The sequence below is a fragment of the Acanthaster planci genome, linkage group LG15 (assembly GCF_054643075.1).
Source record: "Acanthaster planci isolate LZ-2023a linkage group LG15, COTS_SCS, whole genome shotgun sequence".
NCBI lineage: Eukaryota > Metazoa > Echinodermata > Asteroidea > Valvatida > Acanthasteridae > Acanthaster > Acanthaster planci.
The window spans coordinates 1,889,327-1,915,853 of record NC_141791.1 but is presented as its reverse complement, the minus strand read 5'-3'; the positions used below and the strand labels follow the sequence as shown (position 1 = coordinate 1,915,853).

Below are 26,527 nucleotides of genomic sequence, written 5' to 3'. Positions count from 1 at the left end.
CTGTGCTGTCACTTTATCCTGTCTTATCCATCACCTGCCAGTCACTCCTTGTGCCTTGAGAGACAAGTGTTTTGGGCTTGCCAGATCCAAGGTCAACAATGTCTGTCAAGATAAGAAAGGGATTTTGTAGGCGTTGTTGTTCGGACTGCATTAGAATTGGGGCATTATGCGGTAATGAAGCTTTTGAGGTTAGCCATTGCTGGTGAATGTAATCACTGGTGTAACAGTGATACCAGAAGTGAGTGAGGTTACCAGCCAAGATGCTGAGCAGTTTGTAGCGCAAGCCACTGGTTCACAGTAGGATCCTGCGCAGTCGGCACACTGCGGTTGAGCAATGTTTCCCACCAAGTGGCTCCATGCAATCTGTCTGCGGTTGTAAATTTTTTTCATCGATGTCTCAATTTTCATCACTCATAAAATTCTTGATCCAGTGAGTTCTCAGTAACAGCAGTGTTGTCTATATCCTGTTGTGTGCTGGTGTCATCTGCCCCAGCTCAGGATGTGAATAACATCTGCAGGAAGACTCGGCATGACTTGATACAAACGGTTTATTTATCTGATGGGCAAGTTTGCTGGATACGTTATGCAAGTTAGCATAAGCCTCCAAATGAATGTTGTGAAACGAACTTAAAAAAAAAATTCCCAACAAAGGCAACGGTTGTTTGACATGTAGCTGGCATGCCCGATAGCTCGAGGTGGCCTCCAAAAACTGGCGCAAGTTCATGCAAGTTTTTGTGTGGTATGTTTTGTTGACAAGTGAGGGGATGGCATGACCCGGTTTGATTGGAGCCTGACAGGGGGGCAACTTTTTTGGGGGGGACCAGAGGAACAAACAATAAGAGGAAGCAACCTCATTATCTGATTTGGAATTTCTCTTAATATCTTATCGCCACTGCCCCTGGTGACAGTAACAAGTTCACTGTGCACATCAGAGTTGGGGTTAGTGTGGAAATTTGCTGTGCCAATTTGGGGAAGATGAGTTGAACGCTTTTGAATCAAGTTTGGGTGGGGGAAGGGGGAAGACAGGGTGTGGAACAGGAGGAGACACACAGAGAGGCGGTCCCCTGAGGCCTTGTCAGAGGGACTGATCATTTTGAGAACTGGAGAATTCCTGCAGTTCTGTCTGTATCGTTCCTGTATGCCATCCATTCAGCATCCTGTCACTTACGGTGCAAAACCAGAAAGTACCATTCCAGAATCTGAATGTCGTTCTATTCATGGATTAACTTTTTGAATAATAGCCTTAGTAATGATTACTGTTTTACCTTCCTTTCAAAATCACATGAAGCCTTTTTAGGGTGCATATCGGTCTGTTTCACTACTTTATAAGGTTGAAGTTCTTTGATTTGTCCTGCAATGTGTGAGTGGTATAAGGAGCCATTTCATCAGTCCGGAACAAGGTGCAGCTCGGAAAACATGCATTCAGAAAAGTGGAAACTGTTTTGAGCTTTGTCTGCATGCATGCCGTGGCACTTGTTTATTTTAACTGGCCTGAAAATGGCAAGTCAGGTGTATGGGGAAGATGTTATCTCAATCCCACATGTTGCTGTCAAGCATGAACCCACTTACTTTCACACTGCTCCATAATCTGAATGACTCACCCAAGCCTGTAGCCTCTAATTATAGATCACCTGTTGAAATTTTGAAAGAGCTATTGTCTTCTTAGTCATTTTGCCAAGAGATGGCTGGTGAAGTATTATTTTTCATGACTGAACAATAACTTGCGTTAATGAAAACGTCACTCCCTGACGCGATAAGTTTTCTCCGCGGTACAGGTCCCGTGTGACTTCCATCTGAGGATTGGTCAGAGCCCTGCACTGTAATCCAATCAGGAAGGGAAGCACCGGGGCTGATAACGAAAGGTTCCTTTCCCCTCCTTTTCCGCACCACTGGCGGCCGGCCGTCTTGCGGTGGGGTTATTTTGCGACAATGTCGGATGCATCGTTTTGAGAGGATAATCGGCACTGACAATGAAGCTGTGGGGTGATCTCATTTGGCCACACCTTCTGATTTAAGGGGTTCGGTATGAGGTTGTTGGGTTTTTCATAGAGAACTGCAAGGCTCATGACTCAAAAGTGGTCATCATTGAAAGGCCATGTTCTAAGACAAAAAAAAAGCCATATCCAAGTTGAAGTTGTCCCAAGGACAGCTCAGTTTACTTTGCAATTCCCTGGGACATTGATATTTCAAATTCGACACTCCAGAATATTTCAGAATTGGGGTCAAATTACCAGCAAAAAGCTGCGTATTATTTTCTTTGTTACTGCTTGAAATTTAATATACAGAGTGAGCTTCTTGAGTGCAAGAGGAAGTTCCTACTCAGGGTGACAGGAGGGAGTGGCTCCATGCAGCAAAAAGGAAGGGGGATTGCACAGCCTTGAAATTCTCAAGTACAAAACGTTCCCTTTGTGAAACAAAAAAGTGAGAGTTGATTTGGGGCAAGAAATTCTGCCTTACATTTGGTGGCACCATTCCTTATCATAATCCAAACACGGATGGATGTGAGCAAGTGGAGAATCTTGTCCAGGATATTTTGCCCGGGGAGCCTTGGTTGTTTTCCAATTAGTTTCCTCCAAGACTGGGAGATAGGCTTTATACAACAGCCTGGATTCCATCCAGGTATACAGGTCAGAAAAAATCAACCCTGATGGATCATATTTATGAGCTACTGTTCTCCTTCCTTGTATCATAACTTGTCATGGGACTCACCCTTGGTTAATATCTCTGCCTGGGGCTTGCCTGGTTTTGCCCTGGTATGACGGTTAACCTCTCCCATTCCAAATTCCCAACTCATGTTTCGAGGCAGGTTTACGAGAGTTCTTCAAGAAATTGAATCCACTGAACAATTATCTTCCAAGTGTCTCTGCCATACCCTAAATTATCTTATAAACATTCTACCCAGGTCAGGGTTCATCTGCGTTTCGAGGTTTTGATTTTGTACAGCTTGAATGGAAAACAGTTCCAATGAAAAAAATTAAACATGTGGTTATCAATGTTTTTGCGGTGGAATGGACAGTTTTCCCAGCATTTCGGGGAAATACTCTTACTTTCTTTAAATAGAAAGAAATAGTTTTTCTATGCATTATATTTCCTAGATTTGATTTGTAATTGATTCTTGTGTTTGCCACATTTGTACTTCAGATATTTTACACTTCATTTCTTTATTACATGAGTCACATAATGAGTCCGGCACGATCATTTTAGGAAAGGAGATGCCTTGAGTTTTTAAGAGAGTATTTTGTGGGCCCAATTTTATTCATCTCAATACAAATATTGATTAGCGTGTGCAACTGTCTTCCTGATACCATTAATCTCCCAAGAAGGATGCATCCATCCGTTATAAATCAGTCTGTTAACCCCCCCTCCATTTTTGTCAGTCTATTTTGGGAAGAGATGGGTTCCAGATGGTGTTGTAACAAGTCTCACATGTCATTTTTGCAGAGGATGCTGTCAATTGAAGAGAAGCTATAAAAATAGAGAACATACTGTTGTCAGGTGTGGAGCAAGCATGATCAAAGCGGCCACATCTGTAGGCAAGGTTTTAAAAAAGGGGCAGAGGAAACATGACCCGTAATGAAAAAAACTTAAAGGAGATGGCATGAAATGTGAAATTTGAGATAACTACATCAGAACTTATACTTAGGTGGTCACTTTGTTTGATTTCACCTGAGATTTGCGGAATGTCATTCCAGCACTCGGTGAAGTAAGATAGATTTGGTCTTTTTGAATTGCTGCACAAAGAAAGGGGGTTGCTGGAAGGATGAGCGCAAGGGCGGGTAAAGGATGCTTTTGCTGTGTAGCTGTTGGCTAACTTGTTGTTTATTGGGGTCAGCGCATTGCACCTGCCAACTTCAATCAGTCTTGAAGCCTGGTTCCATTTTCACTGTTTTTGTGGTGGGTATATTTTTCTTCTCTAGGAAATCAATCCCCACAAAGTGATTTTGCCACTGTTGTAGATGCCACTGTTCAAAACTCTTTGAAATTTCTGGGGCCACTTTATAAAGTATAGCATACAGACACACATTTTTATTGGTCTATTGGTCTGCAGCATTTTCTGGCTGAGTTTGATGCACCTGCGCTGCCAGTGTCAAATACGTCTAGTAATCTGACGCCATAAACCTTGTTGGACTATCTGCTCGGTCACAAAATGTCCACGTGTCAATTTGATGATACCTCCCACCTACATTATGCTTACTACCTAAACAGGAAAGTGTATAAGTTCCTGTTAAACTCAGGAAACGGAACAAGAAATTACGTAATATCTTGTAAATGTTCCAGGAATTTTTGGATGTAAAGTAGGCCATAGTGCAGTGCAGCCTATCAATCAGTTTTACAAAAAAAACCACACTTGTTGTTGCCATGGTGCCGCCAGATTTGGCTCAGTCTCCAAGATACAAGGAGCCAGTGCCCTTGACTTTAGAGCACACTCTGTTGACCATGAATTGAACCTTTGACTTTGCTGCCCCCACTGTCAAAAAAAAAGACAAAAACAACAAACTTTTTCTGAAAATATGTCATTCTCTTAAGAAAGTACCTCAAACAGTTTTGAAATTTTATGCATTTTGAGAAACGAAAGAGCTGTGTCGACTTTTTACTCAGTATGATTTCCTGACTGACTCTTCTGTAGTGTATGATCATTGGATTGCATTTGTTTCCCATGACCAATAAACTTTTGAACTTCGTTTTCAGGGCATCCAGATGCCTTTTCATACATCATTCCCATTCCTTTCATTCAAATTCAGCTATTGCTTGTGAGGGATCCCTCCAAAGAAAATATAAGTAGGGGGCTGAGTTACTTGTATTCCCTGTGCAGTTGTTCAGGTCCGTTTTACTCATCAAATGCAATTTTTCTTTCTGCGTGCCTGTCAGGCAGAAATGGAGTGTGCTGTCAGCACTGTCCTCCTTCCAAGTTTTGTTTCTTTCGACTAGCTGAAATCGGTTATTTTTCTTCCAAGATATTTCTCTCAGTTACTCACATCCAAACTAGACTCAAATGAGTTGAAATTGTCTGAGCATGAATTTGTTTTCTTGCTGACAAGTCGAGCTACAAAATATAAGGTTGCTCTGTCCGTCCATTGTTAACTTCAGGTCATACACCCAATCCTTGTTTCAGTCACAACCCGAATTTAGTCAGAATTAATATTACGGGTGCCCTTCGACGTGGTGAGAAACAACAATTTTTATGAACCCGGCCTTGAAAGAAACTTGGTTGAAAAATCATCACTTGGGGTCCCACTGCATTCCTGGCATGGCCAGAGACATGTGTATGGACAGAATGCCTGTGGATGAACGCGAGGAGCAGCTCTTGCTGAATAGGGAACACTTGTAGATAGATGTTTACCAGCCTACTACTTCTTCAAGAAGTGCGTCTGGTATTTCATCTGTGGCCTTGAAAAGAGGTTGTCAATATTTTTGGAACTTGATATTCTTGTCATCTGTGATCTTAGATGAATAGCCGTGTTGATACAGAGAGGGTGTTGGTAATGAATTAACAAATAAGATGATGTTGACATTGAAAACTAGCTGCTAGAGGAAACTGTAAAGTTTTTAAATGTGATTGTTTAAAAATTCCGCTAAAATCTGGAAGAGGCTTGTGATATGGCACTTAAAAAATATATGGCAATTGCTAACTGTTTGTTTTGATTTGCTCACAGCCGAGTGATAATCCGCAGCTGAAGCGCTCCAATTCCTCTGTTTGTTTGGAGACGTCAGATCTCCCCGAACCCAGCGAGTACCGGAACGACGCGGACTGCAAGACCCCGACTGGGCCCAGCCCGGTGGCCTCCTGCGACATCGAGGACGTGGTGATTGATGGGCTGGCCTATGCGGGGGAGCCTGGCTCAGCGGAGATGACGACTGAGGGGAGGGCAGAGAAGACCGACTGGCAGAAGCAGATCAGCATCCCCATCTCGGGCGGCGTCCGGCGCATGCTGGCATCCCGCGACAACGGCCGTGACGTCAAGTATGCCACCTACTCCAGCAGCCGCCGGTCCCATTTTGCCAACTCGCTCTACGACAACGTCAGTGATGAGGAGGACCCTGATGAAGACTACCAGTGCAATAAGAATGCCAGCAAGTGGTCCTATGCCGACAATCATGTCACCAACTCAAACCGAAAAGCCGTCCCAGGGGATATCCCCACTCAGAGCGAGGACTCAATTACACCCACCCCAATAAAAAAGGTTATGTCAAGGGATGCTGAGACCACCTCCTCGGGGAAAAATTCCAGAGAGAGCACCCCTCGTCACAGGCCAAAAATCATCATCAATCACACCACTCTCAAGAAGGACGGCAGTGCCGTCAGCCAGGATTTACCGTCTCCCCCAGAGAAAATAACCTCCTGCCCCTCGGACCAAACCTTGGAGGCAGGCGAGGGTGGGCTCCGCCCCCGCTCGAACACCGCCACCAGTCGTACCAGCTCCAATGGCAGCAGCCGCGGGAGCACCAAGCGCCGAGGCTCCCGCAAGTCCAAGATCAAGAGCCTGATCGTGGGCTCGTCGACTGACCCGCTGAGTGACGTGGAGAATACCCAAGAGCACCTGGCTCAGACCCACTCCCTCCTGCAGGCCTACGAACTGCACATGCAGAACATGAACGACAAGGACGACTGTGACAATGTGAACTCAGACAGCGGGTTTTCACCCCGACCACCCTCCACACGGAGGTCCTCATCCTTCAAACGGAAAGATCCGAGGACGGTCACTTGCGGTAGTGAAGGCAGCAGCAGTGGTATCATGGGAGAACTCGGAACTCTCACATCCAGTGAGGGACATTACTCGCAGGGTACTGATGAGGATTTTCTGGACCTTGAGAACATGAAGAATTTTGCTTTGAAAGATGATGTAAGTCCAAATAATTGATATTTACATTTCCTTCATCATAAAAGAATGTAAGGCGTTATGACATTTTACTGGTGCAGTATTTTGTAGTTTGTTTTTTGTCTAGTCAAGTTAGCTTTCAATTTTTTCATGGATAAGGAGAAATTTACAATACAGTAATACAGAATTTTGTTTTACCCCCTTTTTTACATAACAGAAGACATTTTTGGCCAAAATTTGTAGTTCTTATTCTCTTAATGATAGATTTGATAGTTTTGGTCGTCAGTCGGATATTTGGAAATATATTTGTGCAATACTGGAGAATCATATAAAAACTTAATAACCCTTGGCCTCATGCTCAGTATGGCAAATTTTATTAAAGCCGTTTGACCGCCCAGCTCGTAGAATTTGAGTACCTGATTTGTAAGTATAAATGGGTAGTAGAATTAATTGTGAAGAACTTCCTGAATTCTTGGGATTTAACACAAAACAACTCTGGAATTTTTAAGAATGAGGTTGTTTTTATAACGAGCAATTTTGCAACGTGTTGCAGGTATTACAAATGTATATACAGGCAACATTCGAGCTGTATCACATACACCCTTCCATTAAACATAAATCACCGCAGCGATGATCCTTGGCACCCATCATGTCAGGATCAACTGGATTAAGTTTCGGCATTCCGGTCAGCTTTTTTGTTTTTCCTTATTAGAATCCCGAGTATATCGGAATTCCAAAAATGAGCCATTTCCTGGATGTTATGACAGCCATATGCGAATGACAGTCCGAGAAGCGAAGAAGGAAGGAATGCCATTAAATCCAATTTGAACACCCTTTCCCCCATTCCCTCCCCTCCAAAAAAAGGGGAAAAATAATTGTGGTATGGATTGTTGGGGGGGGGAGTGATGGGGAGAGTTTTAATTAATTGGCTGTGAACAGGTGCACCATTTTAGGACCTCCTTGTCATTGAGTTTGGGTTCACTTTAGGGTGCCTTTTGGATTGTTTGTTTGGTTTTTGGATGCGCCGATGGCCATGTGTGTTTGACTTGAAACAAAGCCGGTATTGGAGGGAATGCAGTTATAAACCTGCCTGCTGGAAAGTATTTGCATTAAGAGAGCCTTGCGTGGTGTCATTGGGAGAGTTTTGAGATTGTATATTTTGGGACCTCCCAGTTTCTTGTCATTTTAATATCGTAAATCTGGTCAGTCCTCCCCCCCAAAAAACCCAAAGGCAGCACTCTCATTATTGCTCATTTGGATGATGTCATCGTCGTCAACTAAGGTCAGTCTAAAAATTAAAATTTAGGTCTTCCTTTTAATTATAGGAACAGGGTCCCCAAATGTACAATCTCCAAAGTTTCTGTGTTGGGTTCAACAGTAACATCAACTTCATGCAGTTCAATATTCGTACATTTTCCTGAGAAGTTTTAAAGGGGAAGTTTTATTTGAACCTCTAAAAATGATTATCAGGTTTTTAAAGAAAATGCCACTAGGGGTAGACCAGCATGCAAATGCACTGATCAGAACAATTTTTATTTTACAAAATTTAACCACCAAAATGTACTGGGGGGGGGCTCATTCTCATATGAAAATATGTGACTTATCTCATGTGCCATATGAGACAAGTCACACTGTACTTTGAACTCCAAAATATTCAGGACTTGGTCACCAGCATATTTTGTTTGGGCTAAAAACTGCTATTTATAGTTTCAATCAAAGCTGACTGAAACGCAGAATTGTTTTATTTATGTCACCCTCTCTGCCACTCTCATTTGGATGTTAATGTCCTTGAATCTTTGTAATATCCAAGGCAGATGCTGGGAGACAGCCAATTAATATTATCATTCCAATAATATGCCGGACAGCTGGGCCAGCCAGAAGAATGCACGGATTGAAAATGGAAATCACAAAAACATATCACGCCAGCTGGTGGGTGTGCTGAATGTCCCAAGTTCAGCTCTCTGTCTGTGTTGGACATTTGTTGCTCTGTTCAGCTTGGATGTACATGCTGTATATAATACCTGGTGGGATTTTTTTGTTACTGAAGCGATGTAGTTTGAAAATTCGTTAAAAATGAAAAAGTGGCATTTCGTTTGTCATGAATGGACGACAAACTCCAGAAATGGCAAGTAATAAAACTCAACAGCTCATTGCTTGGTTGTAGTCAGGTACTTTTCAAGCACCAATTTCACTGCCAAATATTGAACCAGTCACCAAATAGATTTAATCCTTCAAACACTCCCAATTTTGTAAAATTTGAGTTTGAGGAGAAAAGTACTCGGCCAAGTAGGCCACTTGTCAAGTACTTTTCTCCAGTACCCATGTTCTGAAGCTTTGTTCTTCCTAAACCAGCTCAGTATTTAGCAGAGAATTTGGTCTTTGTAAAGTACTGGACTACATGACTGCCTTGTTATTGATCTTGTTTTATTCGGAGGCAGTTGCAAAATTTGAAAGTCCATTACATATTGTTTGGGTGGGTGGATGAAGGCAAGGGTTTTCCTCGAACTGTGAATGAGACGGAAACCTGATGCATTGCACTGAGATTTTCTGTTTGCCAGAGTGATCAAATGCGGATAGTTTACAGCAGGTAGGGCCGAAGCTGTCATTCCTCTGCGCTCTTACGGAAGTGGCCATGATGGTAAAATGGATAGAGTGCCTCAGGATCAGTGCAGAAGTGAAAGAGTAATTGGGAAAGTGTTCTGGGGCATTACAAACAGTTCTGCCAGCCTGAAATGAATTTGGTACCATTTATTGTACGTGTATGCCAGATGAACCTGTATAATGCAGGTGAATCCTTCTGACGGCGGTTTAACTACCGACTCAACTCCAAATTTCAATTGTACTCCAATATCTGACGCTTTTGTTTCACAGGTAATGCCCTTTGAAACATAATTCGTGTTTATACCTTGAAGAAAAAATTTCTGACTTGTGATTAGGAGTTTGAGTGTGAACACCTGTCGAACCTGTGCAGAGATTTGTTAGCCATCGTTGTTGTTTTCCATTGCAGGACGTTGAGGAGGATGATTCAGACAGCCACTCCTTCAGCTCCCTCCACTCTCAGGCCTCCACCTACACCCAGCGGGGAGCCATCCGCAAGGCCGGCTGGCTGCAGTGCAAGAGCCTGTTGGTCCAGAAGAAGAAGAGGGTGGAGAGGGCAACCAATAGGAAGTGGAAAGAGTACTGGGGTAGGCAGTTTCTCTCTGTGACTTGTTCCTATTGGTCAGAAAAAGGAAAGGTTTGAAATGTGGGCCAGTTGGTCTTCAGAAGAGTGCAGAGGGTAGACATTGATGGCATTGTTATGTCTAAAGCTTTCCTATTGGTCAAAATGGTAAACATTTAAAATATGGACCAATGAGATTGAGGAAAAAGTGCTTTAACATCTGCTCTTATGTGTTATCATTTCTGATTGGTTCTTTGTTCCTATTTTCACTTTTGTTAATTTGCTTTCAGTTTGTCTGAAAGGCACCATGCTTCTGTTCTATCATTGTGAAGATAAAACCACCCCAGATGAAAACATCGAGCCAAGACATATACTTGGTAAGAAATCAATAACAGCCTTTCAATCTAGTGAAAATTTCATGGTTCCAATGTGTGAAGAGAAGAAATATTTCCAAGTGATGCAAGTTGAAAGAGGTGACAACTGTTTTTGAAGAAAGGTTGTTGTGAATTGGTCAGCTGTGCTGCATTTTTGTCAACATCTCCACGAGAAGTATTCATGGTCCATCTTGAGATGTCGATCAGTCATCAGAAACATCAATCTTCATGTTCCTGCAAAAGTAAAACAAAACAAAGAAGTTGTGCATTCCAAAGGCTACCAGCTCCTCCCAAAGATTGTTCTAATCCTGTTTTTTTTTCTTTTTTGATGTCGTGTTTTGACAGTTGTGGAGGGCGGAATTGCTCAGGCTATCCCCGAACATCCAAAGAGAGATAACATCTTCTGCCTCAGCACGGCATTTGGAGATGCTTACCTCCTGCAGGTAAAACAGCAGGGCTCACTTTTTGAGGCGTCCATCCATGCTAAGGCCTAAACTGTTGCAAAATGTTTTGGCACTGGTGAACAGAAGTAGCGATTGCATCTGAATATTTTAATTGAGGGAGCTTATAAAATACATGCATTTTCTGCCAGGGTTTTTCCTGCAGGGGTTGCAAAAGTCAGTTCAACATTTCGGAAAAAGCAGACTGCCATTTTGAGATAGGTTCATAAACCAAGATGTCTAACTTTAAAATCAGTCGTTCAGACAAACAGTGAAGGCCAACATTATGACAACGGACATTTCTCTGGGTTCTAGAATTGGAAATTTGTTTGGTTCAAAAAGTTTACAAGTTGGTTTATTTTCAAGAGAAAATACTGCAAGGAAAGTAACCCGACAAAGATAATTTCAGTCTTTGCCATCAAATTGACCGTTTAATACTGTTTTCTGCACTACTGCTATATTCACATTTATTGATAATGACTTTAAGTAGGGCAAATTTGATATCCATATTTAAGAGTTTCACATATATTTTCATACCTGGCATTAAAAGTTGAAGTTATAATAATTAAAATGGTAAATAAGCAACATACAGAGGGTTAAATACTTGTTGAAGATTTCCTGGTGGTAGGTTAATTGGATTGTCATTTATGTAGCTTAAGCTATGATCAGTTTGCGTCATGCAGAAGTGAAACAGCCATACCAGGCCTTCTGGAGTCTTTTAATTTAAATCTTCATACAGATCAAAAGAAGGCCTTCAGGATTTTGCCTTCAGGATCGATCTTTCACTGAAACCTGTACCAACAGGACACTTATTGACTCATTGCCAAAGCAAAAGCGGTAATCAGGGCGGTTGAACGTGAGATTGGTTAGCCATTAAAGAAAGATCTTTCACTCTCATTATTTAATACTGGGAAGTCCCAGGGTGACAAGATTGTAAAAGGAGGCTTTTGAAAAATTCCTTCTTTCCTGAGCTGCAGAAGGCATACTTTTATTGTAACTGATCATGGGTCACATTATTTGACATTCCTAGTTATTTATATTTTCTCGGATTTGGTTTTTTGTATTTTCAGTCACAAAGTCAAATTGAGCTGGAAAATTGGATAACAGGCATCCATTCAGGTAGGACAGTTCCCACTTCAACCCAAAAATGGTTTCATAATTTTTCTCTTAGTATTCCCCTGTCGCAGTCCACAGTGCACCGCAACTTGGTTCTGAACAATCCAGTTGAATTCCGACAACGTTCGAACAAGGAAACTGCCGGCAAAATAATTTTGTCCCCAGTCTGTTCCCTGTGTAGGAACAAATACAGGAAGTCCTATGTGAGATCCTGTAGAGTGGAAAATTTAGCTACGTCCTTGAACAGACTTGATTTTGTTTTGTTTTTTTAATTGAAAGATATGATAGCATTATTCCTGTTTGTATCTTTGCAGCGTGTGCATCAGCCTTGGCCAGACAGCATGGCAAGGATGATACAATCCGACTCTTGAAATCCGAAACACAGAAACTCGAAGCCAAAGTTGAATCTGTAAGCAATCTCTGAATTTTCCTCGGAATAAACTTCTTCAATACTTCTTGAGTTTCTCTCCATATTTACTCTTATCTGTTGTTTATTTGTCCACATCTGGGAACGTCATTTCCAGGGTGCAATATTGCTTTTCTTTTTATACCGTGGAATTCTTTTCTTCATTCTTTAAGCATTCTGTGTTTACATAGCCAAACAGAAATTCTGTGCTACCCTCTAAATGCAGGTTCCTTGGTTTAATACAAGCTGTACACTTGTTTATGGTCAAACATACATGTACCGTAACTATGGCAGCCCATAATAATGTTAAGTGCATCATTTTCTGCTATTGAGGATCCTTCACTTACAGTGGGGCTGAGCAAACTTTTGTACCTTACATATCTGTGAAATAATCCCTTTGAAGTGGACAGAGTTTTTGATTGAGGAGCTACAAAGAGCCATCTTGGAACAGGTTCTTGTTTTGTTGGCAGGGATTTGTTTGATTGCTTTATCATGGGAGTTGTTCAGTCGACTAGGAAGGATACAGCAAAGTTGCTTGGCACGTACACGCGTGCGGTTTTTAGGCAAGCTGCAAGGGTTCAAGGTTTGTAGTCCAAGCAGATGCGCAAATCTTGGCCACACAGCCTGCTTGGGTTTCATAACTTCTGACTGGTGCCCAAGCCTCCTAGATTGGGATGCCAACATTGGGCTGGATATGTTTCGTGGCTAAAAAGCTGTTCTGGCATTCCAGGGGTCACGTGTTTAAATCCTACTCAAGCAAAAACTTGTATATCAATCGATTAAATGTTCACGAAAGACATGCTGAGTTGTTCTTGCCATGTGGTCATTGTTAAGTTTATCCTTTGCCACGTTATCATGAACCTAATTGACAACTAAGTAAATAGTATTTTAAGACTGAGGCAGATTTTGACTGAACAGTACTTGTTACCTTATACCGCTGTATTCTCAATTTGTTAATCCAAAAACAATTTTGCAGGAGACCAAGATGAAGAAGATGGCAGAACTTCAGTTGACTGTCGTCACCCAGACGAAGAACAGACAAGCCATTGTCAGTCAGGTATTTCATCCCTCCTCTTCTCCTTTTTTAGCCCCTCCCCCTCCTCATGGAAGCCTTTGAGAGCAAGGATGCTATTCGTTGATGATAATTTGATGTTCTTCCTTTAGGTCTCTGGAATCATATTTAACCTCTTAGCATGGGTAAAGCCTGGCAGAGGAATCATTAAGCCTGTGTTCCTGAGCAAGATACGCTATTGAAATATATTTGGAAGTCCACCCAGAAAAGGCAGGACTGTAAACTCAATCAAGTAGTCAGCCTGGGTGAGATTCGGACTCCACAATTAGGTCAATCGATTGATCGGTGCATATTGATATCTCTGACCTGGCGCAGATTGCCCAGTGGGACCAGAACCTGGAACGCTTCCACCTGGAGCTCTACCGCCTGCGCTGTTACATGGCCTCCCTGCAGGGCTCGGAGCTGCCCAACCCCAAGACACTCCTGGCCTGCGTCTCCAAGCCCACCAAGCACACCCTGGCCAAGCTAGACTTCTTCTCCGTCTCGTCCTTCCACGCCCTGGTGAGCGCCCGCAACCCCATGGGCCTAAAGGGTCGGTTCTCCAAGCCTAGATCCAAGAAGCAGAAGGGACTGGTAAGCTACTCTAATCCTGGCTGCAAGAGCACAGCCAGGAAGTAAATATTCCATCTTTACTTTAAAGTGAAATGAATGTTGAATTTTCTTTTTTTCTCCAGTATCTTTCGATCTTGTCAATTTCGGTACATTAGAACTTCATTAACTAACAGGAATGCTTCTCTCTTTGTTTCAGTTTGGTACCCTGAAAAGAGCTTCCAGAGGGGCAACCGCCTTAGCAGCTGATGCTGCAAGGGTAGCAGAAAGGTGAGGAACCAGACATGAAACAAACTAATCCAAACATTCCCAGTTCTTTTAAATATATTAAAAAATCCTTTTTGTAGCATGGGGTGTGAAAGTTTGGGTGTGCGTGAATTTCTCACTTTGTTTTCAGCGGGAAACATTATATCATCACTGCAATTTGACTTTTGTTTTAGGTAGTACTTAATTTAAAATTGGTTCTTTTTTGTTTCAGTCACAATAACACGGCAGCCCCACCGGCCCAGTTTGAAGAATCAGACCAAAAATCACCTGACGATGATGAAGCCAAGGCCAACGACCTTCCTATCACTCAGGTATACCAAAGAATTAACCCATCTCTCTCTGTACTCGGGAGCCAAAGGTTTCGGGTTTGAATCCCACTCAAACAAGTTTTGAAGAAAAAGTAACAATGCTTAATAGTATTTTAATATTTGAAGGAACTGGTTTGGGATTGTAATTGTCACAAGGCTGTTTCTCTTAGCAAGGTAGTTTCAGTTTTCGATTCTTATTTTAGTTGAAGAATTTTTCTGTTGCCAATTGAAAGAGGCCGTGTCCGAAACGGGCTTCCAGAGCTACGGCTAGGTCTATTGTCTACGCGTCTCCACGCGTTTCAAATGGAGTGAAGACCTAGACCTAGCTCTAAGACAAGCGATTTGGATGCAGCCAGAGTCAATTTTTTCATCTGATAAAGTGAAAATTGAGTCACATTGGAACTTAGTTACTCCTGTTAATTGACGATTAATCAAAAATATCATCAGAATGATGTACTTAACAAGATTGGAAAAGTGTACATTGGCAGTCGGTCGCTCAGGAGAAAAAAGTCCTGAACAGTCTGTGAAATCTGAATCGGGAAAGAACTTTTCTCCGGTGATTGTGCAGCGTAGCAAGAGTTGCAGAGAGTGGTCCCCTTGGTCAAACGCGCGGTCATTGATTTTTCTTTGACAGTTGTTTGAGAGGCAAATGGAGGAGGACCGCAGCAAAGCAAAGTGTCTGTCGGAGGAGCTGGTAGAGGGCGCCCTGGTCAAGGTGCAGCTGCCGGACAGCCAGAGCACCATGGTAACGCTACGGCCGGGCATGACGGTGCAAGACCTGCTCATCAGCAGCTGTGTCGTAAGTTTGATTGTTCTCCCTCGTTGTCCTGAAAATGACAGCCCAGAAAGAAGGACTGGAAAGAGACCTCTAACTTACAGCAGACCAGTGCTCATTCAAAAAGACGTGCAAATAGAGACGTGCAACAGACTCTGTTAAAAAAGTGGGAAAATTTCATCATAAATGGGTCATCAAAGAAAAATCTTTCTACTACCTTAGAGATAGGTTTGGAAAAACCATTTTTGTTTGTCACTTCACAGAATCGACAAATGGATTATCACAACTACTATGTCAAGTTCAACCAAGCTATGCGATTTGGAGCCGAGGTTAAGATTCCTGACAAAAATGCCATCCTCGAGAAGGAGGTAAGTTGTTTTCCCCACAAAAGATTGATTTGGTTTTCCTCTAATAAATAATCATTTCCAAGTGGAAATTCAGGAGAATTATCTCACTGAGGACTTCTCAACCCAATGATATGCCTGTACTTGTGAGTGTGTATTTGATATAATGGAAGATGGGGTATATTGCCTTGAATTCTGGTGGTAAAAGTTGTGGTAATTTTTTTTATGCAGAAATTCGATGAAATTGAAATCTGCAGAAAATGCATCCATCAAGTGGAGCTGTACAAGTTCAACGAGAACATGGATTTCGGTAAGTGTTGATTCAGAGGTCTGGGGTTCGAGTCCCGGTTGAGTCAGAATTCCTCCTGTCACGTTATTCTGCTCATGCTTGATGCATTGAGACGGAGCAGGAGGCTGTAGATGAATCCTCACTTTTTTGCCAGAAAGAGTAATTGTGGATTGGTTGTGTCTTCCCTTTCTGTCAGGTTTCAAGGTGGAGGCGGAGCTAGGAGATGATGCAGAGAGGGAAGATCAACTCTGCGTCTTCATCAGCGAGATTGAAAAGGGGGGCCTGGCCTACCACCAAGGTAAAGAAATTTGACAATCCAGGCACCCCCACCTCCAAATTGGGAGAAAAGTCTCCCTGTGTTTGCTCAGGTATCGTGAGTGTGGCCAAGTGGTTAGGGGGCACAGATCATGATTAGACGGTCTTGGGTTCAAATCCAGCTGATGGCTGTATGTGATGGAAAAGCCACTCCACCCCTTACTTGCCTCTCTTCCCCCAGGAGTTTAAATAGGCATCTGCACTAGCCCAGGAGCAACCCGCGATGGCTTGGTATCCGACCAGGGGAAATGGAAATATTCCCAGCTGTTTCTTGTTACTGTAGCTGGAGATAAAATGCCGGCCTGACGTGCCATGATTGGTGGTGATGACTGTGCGACTTTACTTATTGGGAACAAGGAAGCTCACCCCTACTATAGTTCCAATTTTAGTTTGATCATTGGATTTACATTGTTACTCCTGGGGTTGGGGTTCATGCGTGTCTGTGTTCTGTTTCACAGATTTGCACGTTGGCGACGAGCTCCTCTGCATCCAGGGACGGGTGGTCTGCGACCTGGACATGCTCTACATCGAGAACCTGCTCCAGACCAGCTCCTCGGTCACGCTGACTGTCCGGTCCAGCAGGACAGTCTTTGCCCAGACCCAGGCCATGCTGGACACCAACAGGTACATCGACCAGTTGACCTGCCCACCCCCACCCAGCCAGAACCGGCTGACCGACGACATGATCGATTTGCTGATCATACCTGGGCCAAACAGTAAGTAGCCTTCTGATAACTTGCTCTGATCCTTCGTTTAACCTCCCCCCAACCACCACCACCACCAAAAAAACTGCTATGAGGAATACCAAATAATATTGAAACCATTGAAATATTAACTTTTTTCCCTCTGAAATTATTAGGATTCTAGTTTGAATGTGACAGTGTTCAAGTTAATTCAGATTTTGAGACTAGGGCCGTTTTCCATTACTCAACTTCGTCTCCGTCTCAGGCTTCGTTCCCAAAACCAATCCCCGATTGTAGGCTTGAAGCGTTTAACTAACATTGAATTACTGTAATTTCAGGCTTTCTTGCATCTTCTTTGATGTTTTGTGGCACTATTAGACTGATTACTGCGCTTACAGCTTCAAAGTCAGCTAGTAAAAAAACCAGTTGAAGCCTGAGACGGAGCCGAAGTTGAGTACTGGAAAATGGCCCATTATTTGATGCTGCATTTTACAGGAACTGTGTTATGAAACCTTTGTGAAAGGCCAGATGTATACTTACGCTTGTTACATTCCTTGCCTGTTTGCTTCAATTTGTTATTTTCCAGTTAACAGCAATTTCTAAGCATTTGATATTTCTGCTGATTTGGGGCTGCTCTTGGACCTTGTCTCGTGTCGCACCATTGTGACAGCTGAAGTTGGCCTTTAATGAGGGTGCAATTCATTTGGTCAAATTATCTTAATATATATGGCCTTCCCAAGGTGGCATATTGGATGGAGTGTACAAGGGAAGGGCAGTGGAAACTTCTACCATTGTTATTCAAATTAAATCCCCTTGAGAGGCCTTAAGCTTCTCCCACACAACAAAGTCATAACAGCCAAGGCTTACGTCATGGATGACAAATACAAGGAAGTACTTGTGCGCTAAAGAAGATCAGTGCGCAAATAAGGAAGGAAAGGAATATGACACTGTGGTCAACTCCTAGACCCGATCTGACGGAAACAGGAGTTGGAGAGTGTAAAGCAGCTCTATCTTTTCAATCCAAGAAGTCCTGGAGAGGGACGACGTGACTTGAGTGATATTTTGGATGACAGCAAGTAGTAACACAGGCTTCTGAAGGATATTTGGCATCTGGAATTCTTCTCTGGGACTTTTTTGGGGGCAGAAATATTGAATAGACTGACGAGGAAGCTCCATATACTGTGATCTGATGCACAAATGGAATAGAAGTTGACATTTTTCATCAAATTGGTGCATCTGAAAGACGGCTTGAAGAATCGGCAATGCAAGGCGGCAGGAATTGCGGCATCGAGAACAAGCCTCTGTTTAATTTTTCACAGAAATGCTTTAATGAGGAGTCACTGAAGTTGCACGGATCTTGATTTAACATGAAGTAGAAGTTGAAATCCACAGTTTGGGCCAATTCCAACGTACAGGAGTAAAAAAAAATGGGGAATATACCGAGCCAAGCCAGTACACTACGGGCCAGTATCAGGAAGTCGTTTTTTCAGCGGTCATCTCGGTCGTCATGGGCACTCAGGGAGAACCTTGGCAACCAACCCGAGGGAACTTGTCATATGATCGGCCAAGATTTATGTATTTCTGGTAGACAGCAAGGTCAGCCTATTGTTTCAGAAATCTTCACAATTATGAAAAGAAAAACCAATGTTTTCTCAAAAACTTTGAAGGTACATAGCCTTTGTAGCAACAAAGACTTTAAAAAAAATGAAATTAAACAGCTGTAGGTCTGGAAGTAGTTGTGATATTTTTTCAATCAAAGCTTTTACTAAAACAATGAGTAAAACAACATTAAGAATACAAAACATTGAGTTTTGTATATTTTCTCTGACATAAAACTGAAAAGTAATATTTATAAATTTTCAGTCTATATGGTTAACTCTGTCTATGCCTGTACGAGTAGAGCTTCACAGTAGATTTTTTCCACTGGACCAAAACCTTCAGAAATATGCTGACTCATAATTAGAATTGGCCCGTTCCCTAATGATGCTTGACTATATAAAATTTACCAGAGGTTACTTCTTTGTTGGAGTTGGCCGAGTTGACCGCATGACAGATTTGTCAGCAGTCTCTTCTGTTGTCTGGTGCCCTGAGGGTTCTCGAGAGTTCAGACAAAGACAGCCAAAATTGTCTGTTTCGCCCAAATGATCCACTCGGTCAAGCAAACACCCTTGATTTTTGGCGGGGGGATTGTAGTTTGTTTAGTGGTATGCACCAGAGTAAAGGGGATATAGTGCATGCTTTACACTGCCCTTCAGAGAATTGGAGGTTGTTTTCTGCTTCAGGGAAGTCCTGACAAGTGAGTTCAAGTTGCTCTGCCTCCAATAAATTTCATTCTCCCGTCGTATTGGTTTGTGAAATCAGCATTTTGGAACGTAGACAACATGTAGCAAATGTTGAACTAAGGAAATGGATCCTTTCTTTCCTTTTAGCCAACCATTTATTGCCAGGGTCTGTTCAGCACAGTTGAATAAACACAGCGATAAACTTTACAGCTCCACAGTTTGACAGTATTGGGTGTGCTTTACACCCGCTGATCATGTCATGCATTCTCTTTGTCACAGCTTCTTCAGGGTGACTTTCGTGGCAGGATGTAACTTTTTGTGTGTGTTTTTTTTTTCAAAGAAATATTTGGGGCATCATAGAGTGTTGCAATCTTATGTAAACAAACACAGTAGACAAATACGCCATTAGAAAAGTATATTTATAGATCATAAATACAGGGTAAACAAGTTTACAACAGCATTTGTAAGGTGAAACATGTTGCTTTTTATGCCCAAACTATTGAAAAACTAATAAAAGGTTTTCAATAATATGGTATTATTAAGAACAAGAAGTTCTTTGGAGTGTAATGAAAAGTTTGGTTTGTCAGTGAAAGTTGTCGTGACATTGGTACCACCTTCCTAGTTTCCCTTTTCTAGCACAGCTTTCCTTTGTGGTGGTTTATTGTAAATGACGTGTAATTGTGCTTTCGACGAGAGCAACAATTCTCCCTGTTTCACTTTTGTTATTAATGCAGTTGAACCCAAAAGAGGTAGTTTGCGTGTGTTGCTGCGGAAAAGATTAGAAGTTTTGTCTTTGTCCATGGGCTAAAAACTGAAGGGGGCTCTCACCTACCAGTTGCTCAGTCTGGCACTGTCTTATATCCAGCCTTTGCGCTGTTGCTTCAAGACTATGTTGTGTGCAAGCATGACTTACTGGGATGCGTTGTTGTGTCTGCCCCCCCCCAGCCTATGAAGAAAGCGAGGGGTCGGACGTCAGCCTCCTGTCCTCCACCCCATCCCAGGGTCCCAGCCCGCTCAAGTACATGTATGACCCCGTGGAGGAAGAACGACAGCGGCAGGAGCGAGCTCGGCAGGAGGAGGACCGCAGGGCGAAAGACAGCGAGCAGCACCCCAAGCAGATTGAGCAGCTCCTGAAGGGCGTGGAGCAGATCACTGACTTCTGCCGGACCATGGAACGGCCCCGGACGGAGGAGGAGGCGGCGGCGGGAAAGGGTGGAGCCGAGGAGAGAGACGGGGAAGGCGCACAAATGGACGATGCGGCCATTCTGCAACAGTCGGCGCAGAAACTACGAAAGGTGGGAAGGCGTTTTCCTCCAACCTTCAAGTCAAATACAATTTTTACACTCCACAGGGCGTCGGGGTATCATGTATTAATCTGAATCCACTTGGCAGTTTTGTGAGAGATGTTTGAATCTTTCTTACTGCCGTCACCCAGGGAAACATTGTTACTTTACACACTCTTCTCGTTTACTATAAGAGGGACGTCACATTTCACTTTCCTCTGACCGATGAAATGCATCCTTCCAGGTCATTCTTGAGCTTCAGGACACTGAGAGAGCATATGTCAAGGACCTGAACCTTCTGGTGACGAGATACTTGGAGCCCCTGCAGAGCGAGTCCTTTCTCACTGCAGATGAGGTAAGAATAGCGAAAAACAGGCGTATACCTACCCCTACTGTATTAACAATGTGCAGTGAAATATTCTCACGGAAATGGAATTTACGTCTTTAATCAGCTGGCCGGTCCATCGTTTTATTTCCTGTAGATCGATGCTCTGTTTGGGAACATCAAAGAGATCATCAAATTTCAGACTGTCTTCCTCAAAAGTCTGGAGGACTCAACTGACGTTCCTGAGTATGATGCGTTTACTGACCCAGCCCAATTTAAGGTGAGCTCACACCACGAATGCATGTCTAAAGGTTCCCGTCTCCCCCACGTTTCAGTGTCATTACCACAGATGTTGAGGACAAAAATCTGGTACAGTTTGAGCACCAAGTTATCGCCTCATCTCAAATATCCCAACAAATCCATTTTTAACAACTTTCTTTACTCGAACAGGTGTGGCACGAGAGATACTGCCTAAAAATGGAAACTCATGTTTGCATGATTGAAAAGCACAGATTGCTTCAAACTTCCAAAGCATCCTCACAATGACAATAAAAAGACTCATAAAGTTTCTAAGCAATACTTCCAACTTCCATATATTCAACTTTCACTTCCCTGAAATTTACCCGGATGTCAAATTCTGAAGACTAAAGCGAGAGCAACCCCCTCTTTCTCCCTTGCTTCACCAACCCAGCGCGTCCTGTTCTCCATGGGCGGAGCCTTCCTCTATTACATGGACCACTTCAAGCTCTACAGCGCTTTCTGTGCCTGCCACTCTCGCTCCCAGAAGATCCTGGACCCGGCCCGCGGCAACAAGGCACTGATGGAGTTCCTTGAAGCCAGGAACCCCAAGAACCAGCATTCTTCCTCCTTGGCCTCCTATCTCATCAAACCCATACAGGTAGGCCAGACTGAAGGAAGACGACCCATTCTGTCCTTTCCTTCGGGCAGCAAACGGCAGTGTTGTATTGGAGTCCATCACAAGTTCTTTCGCAAGTCTCTTCGCAAGGCCAGTCATTAGTAACCGGCTGAACAATGACAAAGGAATGCTTTTGTCACGGCTCACTTGAATAGCTTGTGAATTGGCTGAAAGCCAAATGACTTCTGATGGACTTGTGATGGACTTACAGGGACTTGGAGGGACTTGTGATGGACTCGAATGCAACACTGGCAAGTGGAAAACCTCTGTTGGACCTATAGCCGTGAAGATTTTATTTGGAGAAATTGAGATGTTTTTCTCATTTTTTTGGGGGGTGGAGAGTTTGTCTCAAAGTTTGAAATTTTAAACAAAATATCTATTTCTCAGAGGCCTGCTTTGGAATTAGATAGACATCTGCTCTCCTACTCACTTACCTATGAGTAATCTGTTTAATTCCAAGCCTTCGTTTTTCATTTCTTCTGTAATTAAAACAAAAATTTAACTGCATTTCACCAATTTGCTACCCATTTACAAATAATTCGATCTTAAAATCCTGTATCGGCAGAATCACAAAGAACCCTCATGGGATATAGAGATTGACAGCTCCTACAGATAATCTTCAGAATCTTGTTGATCTCTGAAGACCTTGTTGTGTGTTGAAGTGTTCCTTACTCTCCCAGATGATAAGGAGCAAGTGATGGCAACAGTGAAAGGTTCCGGCAATTCAGGAAAGTCATCATCCGCTCACTAATCGCCTTTTGCTTCTTTTTGTTTTTAATCTCCAGCGCGTCTTGAAGTACCCTCTCCTCCTTCATGAGATGAGGAGTCAACTGGATGGGAACAGCGAGGAGCACTACCACCTGTCGCAGGCCCACAAGGGGATGAGCCAGGTGGCTGGCCATATCAACGACATGATGCGCGTCCACGAGGAGTACGGCGACATCTTTGACGGACTTGTATCCGAGCAATACCACGTCAAGAAGGAGGTAACTGAACAATATCATGAAAAAAAATTATGATCATTTTCAAGAAGTCGAATTCTTTGAAGAAATTCACAACCCTTGAGATTTTTCAAAGTTGTTGCTGGTGTTTTTTTTTTCTGAAAAATGTTCAAGATAAGTCGTACTGTGTTGACATTTACGAAGGCAATTTGCTGCATAAGAAATTAAAAGGGAAACTCCAAAGATTTTCAAAGAAACCCATGTGATCTTGCAGAATGCAAACAGGTCAGATACAACCTTGAGCCCAAGTGGGATTTAAGCTTGGGTCATGAGGGTGAGAGTATGAACTCTGGTAGAATTGGTCCCGCAGTCTGAGCTGACTTTGTAAAGGTCAACACGGCCAGAAATTACCAGTTCAGTCAGATTTGAGTGATACAGACAGTCAATGCATCTCTGAATTAAACTTCAGAACATTGAGTCAGTCAATGCAAAGTATTGGCCGTTGGTTTTGTTGGGGGGGGCACTGGTCATTTGTGTAAGATTTTTTAAATCACTGCTTCCTGCTGTTTTTTGGTTGTGTTGATTCAAGTTCTGATATTTAGAATGTTGCAGTGGGTGTTAAAGAGCTAACTTTAAATATTCATTTGGTGTGAGCTGCTACCCAAGATTGCTCCCGCAATCCCCAAACTCCCTGCTCAAATCACCTCACTTCTCTCACATTTTAATGAGCAATTATTCGAGGTTTCATGAGATCTTGACCCCAAGTGCCCACCCAGGCTTGCTGTAAAATCCAGACTTACCAACTGTCACGACGCTGTCACAACTGCAGAAAAATCAGGCCAAGTTTACTTACCACTTAACAAAAGCCTCCAAGAATATGCCTGCCAAGTGTTAGGTGCCTCTTCCAATTTTAAAAGGCAGTTTTCTCCCAGCTTTGATACAGAAAGTAAAACCAAAGGATTTAAATCTGAAAATTCAGACATGAGAACAAGTTTCAACCGGCCTATTTGAGCAAATGTTGTAGTTGATGTCTCACATATCTTGATCCATTTCACCCATTAGGATTTCCATATCGTTTATGACAACCTACATTTGATTTCATTCTCCCTTGTTTATCACTGTCTTTTGTTCTGCTTCTTGCTCCCTGCTACCTCCCTTTTTTCCGCTCCTCCAAAATGGCCGCTCTCTCAGCTGGTGGGAACCAAGGTACAGTGCTCATTCCCCGGGGCGCAGTATTTCTTGCCCTGTTTGTCTTCTTTTTTTTTTCCTTTTTACTGTCCTTTATTTTATTGAATTTTGTTCTGTTACCACAAACCCTTGCTTTATGAACAAACCTCAGGCGGACAGAGTAATCAATTTCAAGTCGCCGGATTTTAAAGAGGTCTGACACTTGGTTCGTAATTGGTCAGACTTGGCATTAAAAGTGCATCATTTTTATGTTCTTTGAAGCAAGGGTTGACATCTCTGGTATCTAGTCACAGATCCTGTCCAGAATTGTTAACATTTGAACAAACTTACAGAAGCGTTTTTTGTGGAGTTCGCAAGCAGCCCTTTAAGTTTACTTTGTTGATGCCATCTTGGCTGGTTAGCGCTGTAATTTCACCACTCTCTTTGGAACAGTGAACCAAGATGTATAAAAATGTTGATCATTTTGGACCAATTCAGCACCTTTTCATTTCTTGCTTTATACCATCTGTTTGCCATCAGCACTCTTTCGGCTCACGCTTACACCACAAATCACAGTGTAAACTTGGCAAAGTTAAGGGCCGTTCAAAATTGTCAACCATTTTGAAATAAAAATAAAACCAACTTTGTTAAAGGGGACATGCATTTAAGTAACTAGTTTTTGAGAAGTTGATATTGCAAGCATTGGTTCCCCGTGATTGGACCCAGAAAGTTACAGTTTTGGACGGCATCTTTGTGTAGATTAGAACTAACAGCTGCATTTGCTTTATTGCTTCGCTACGGAAGTCGTTGTTAACGCAGCTGGTCACACGACTTCACGATGCACACAAGGTGCGTGTTTCACTGACTTACTGCTATTAACATTAACTCCAGTTGATCAAAGTTTCATCTAGAAGCTCACTTTTCATGTCTGCCATTCACAAGTGCACATATCCTGAGGTCTGCATTTTACAGTCGTTGAGTCAAAGGCAGCATGTAGAAAGTTGTTCAGAAAAATTCAAATTCAGCTTTCTGTCACAGTGAGATTAATCTTGTTCTATTCTATGACAAAAAGGTTTTTTGTATGCTTATTAATCACAGTAATGGGGTTACCCTTCACCTGTATCGACTTTAAACAATTTGAGACAGTGGTTGATATGTTGAGATTTTATATCAACTTTAAATAACTTATTAATTTTGAATGATATAGAATGCAAGAAATGAAAATGTGCTGAAGATATCTGTCCCTTTTCTCACTGTTTATTAGGCACCAGCTTGTTTCCTTGTTTCGTTTGCACAGTTTCTCAGCTGGTATTTTGTGTTATAAGTTTTTATTTTTATCATTTAAAGTATTTTATTTCCCATGAGAGGAAAGTGACTCCTATGTTTGTTGAAAAATTGCCACTCGTTTCTGTTGAAAATGCACCATTATATGAGGAGGCAACATTTTTTCCATGAATGTGTCTCGTTCTGAAAGCAGTCTGCAGGATATTTATAGGTTTTGCTTCTACTCACAAATGTTTATGATCCCCTTTTGTTCTTTCTGTTTCCAATCCATTGTTCTGATTATTGTGGCTTATATATGCAGACCTTGTTCACTTTCAGTTAGCAAACTTTTATCAGTCCCACAGGCTTTTTTATACTTTGCCACCGTGCTTAGATACGCAAATCAGCTTGAAAGTCTTTTTTTTATTTCATGTTTTTTTTCCAGATAACACAGGTTTGTAAACAAGTACATGCAATTGTCCTCTTCCCCTAGGTTGCTGATTTAGCAATGGATGACCTTGTCATGTACAACACCGCCCTCTGGCTGAACAGCCAGGATGACCTGGGAAAGGTCAAGCGAGGCAAGGAGCCAGAGGTCGTTATATTTGGTGAGGTTACAACCAATCTAACCTTTCTCTAATGCTTTGTTGTGCAAGCTTATGCAGAAGTTTGCGCTGCTTATTTCATCATGCCGCCTTGCAGAAATGGTCGCTCCGCAAAATTTGACCCCCTCAATCTTGTAATTCCTATGGGTTTCGTGTCCGTCCCTGTTTAGTTTTCCGGCCAGCTGTGGTGATCATCTGCAAGGAGAGGACCAAGAAGCAGCGCAAGGCGTCCGTGAAGGGCAACAGCCAACTGACTGAGGACGTCATCCGCTTCAAGTGGATGATCCCGGTGTCCAGCATGCAGGTCAAGGATGCCAGTGTCAGCGGTAGGTCCGAGGACAATCCACTGAGGACTGAAAATTAGAGTAGTAAATGAGAATGACAAATTATCTGATGGCTGTGCCGGTCTTGATAGAATAACTTACTTGGAAATCGCAGGCACTATTATTTTGTGGTTTAGAGCAAGTGATTGTTGTAAATTGTCTTGCTCAGGGACATAAGCTTGAGAATCCTTTTCCTATACTGAAATCATTATTCAGCCAAAATAAGTTTAAAATCAGTCGAAGAACCCTGAGCATTACAGTAATACACAGAAAAACGGTCAGAATTTTCAGAAGCTGGAAGTTATTTTTTGTTGTTGTAATCTGAGGTTTGCCCAGACAACATCAGTCAATATCAGTGTTATGATTCTCTTTGTAGATTCTGACTACTTAAGCCTGTGGGAATTAGCACACACCAAGAGTGAGGGAAAGTCCGAGAAGTTCTTCCAGTTTTCCTGCAGGTACAAATTGCAAGGAACCGAGGGTGTCATTAGTATAAGTTTTCAAAG

The 26,527-nt window shown here is 42.5% G+C and overlaps 1 protein-coding gene across 10 annotated transcripts in view; it reads left to right on the top strand.

Moving 5' to 3' along the window:
• The window catches only part of LOC110974361 (rho guanine nucleotide exchange factor TIAM1-like), a 53,572-nt gene that overhangs the window by 23,206 nt on the left and 3,839 nt on the right, over nucleotides 1-26,527 (top strand). For 5 of the 10 annotated variants that reach the window (XM_087146392.1, XM_087146395.1, XM_087146393.1 and 2 more), the window contains 24 exons: nucleotides 5,655-6,842; nucleotides 9,826-10,003; nucleotides 10,269-10,355; nucleotides 10,698-10,795; nucleotides 11,863-11,911; nucleotides 12,223-12,317; nucleotides 13,291-13,371; nucleotides 13,702-13,959; nucleotides 14,135-14,205; nucleotides 14,414-14,513; nucleotides 15,145-15,309; nucleotides 15,549-15,653; nucleotides 15,861-15,939; nucleotides 16,115-16,216; nucleotides 16,692-16,949; nucleotides 20,144-20,493; nucleotides 20,726-20,836; nucleotides 20,964-21,086; nucleotides 21,450-21,704; nucleotides 22,508-22,708; nucleotides 24,635-24,679; nucleotides 25,587-25,701; nucleotides 25,869-26,024; nucleotides 26,398-26,479. In XM_087146392.1, coding sequence (XP_087002518.1) covers nucleotides 5,655-6,842; nucleotides 9,826-10,003; nucleotides 10,269-10,355; nucleotides 10,698-10,795; nucleotides 11,863-11,911; nucleotides 12,223-12,317; nucleotides 13,291-13,371; nucleotides 13,702-13,959; nucleotides 14,135-14,205; nucleotides 14,414-14,513; nucleotides 15,145-15,309; nucleotides 15,549-15,653; nucleotides 15,861-15,939; nucleotides 16,115-16,216; nucleotides 16,692-16,949; nucleotides 20,144-20,493; nucleotides 20,726-20,836; nucleotides 20,964-21,086; nucleotides 21,450-21,704; nucleotides 22,508-22,708; nucleotides 24,635-24,679; nucleotides 25,587-25,701; nucleotides 25,869-26,024; nucleotides 26,398-26,479 — 4,352 coding nt within the window. Of the gene's footprint in view, nucleotides 1-5,654; nucleotides 6,843-9,825; nucleotides 10,004-10,268; nucleotides 10,356-10,697; nucleotides 10,796-11,862; nucleotides 11,912-12,222; nucleotides 12,318-13,290; nucleotides 13,372-13,701; nucleotides 13,960-14,134; nucleotides 14,206-14,413; nucleotides 14,514-15,144; nucleotides 15,310-15,548; nucleotides 15,654-15,860; nucleotides 15,940-16,114; nucleotides 16,217-16,691; nucleotides 16,950-20,143; nucleotides 20,494-20,725; nucleotides 20,837-20,963; nucleotides 21,087-21,449; nucleotides 21,705-22,507; nucleotides 22,709-23,854; nucleotides 23,870-24,634; nucleotides 24,680-25,586; nucleotides 25,702-25,868; nucleotides 26,025-26,397; nucleotides 26,480-26,527 lie in introns of all 10 variants that reach the window. The other 5 variants (XM_022225932.2, XM_022225934.2, XM_087146397.1 and 2 more) reach the window with 4 other exon arrangements.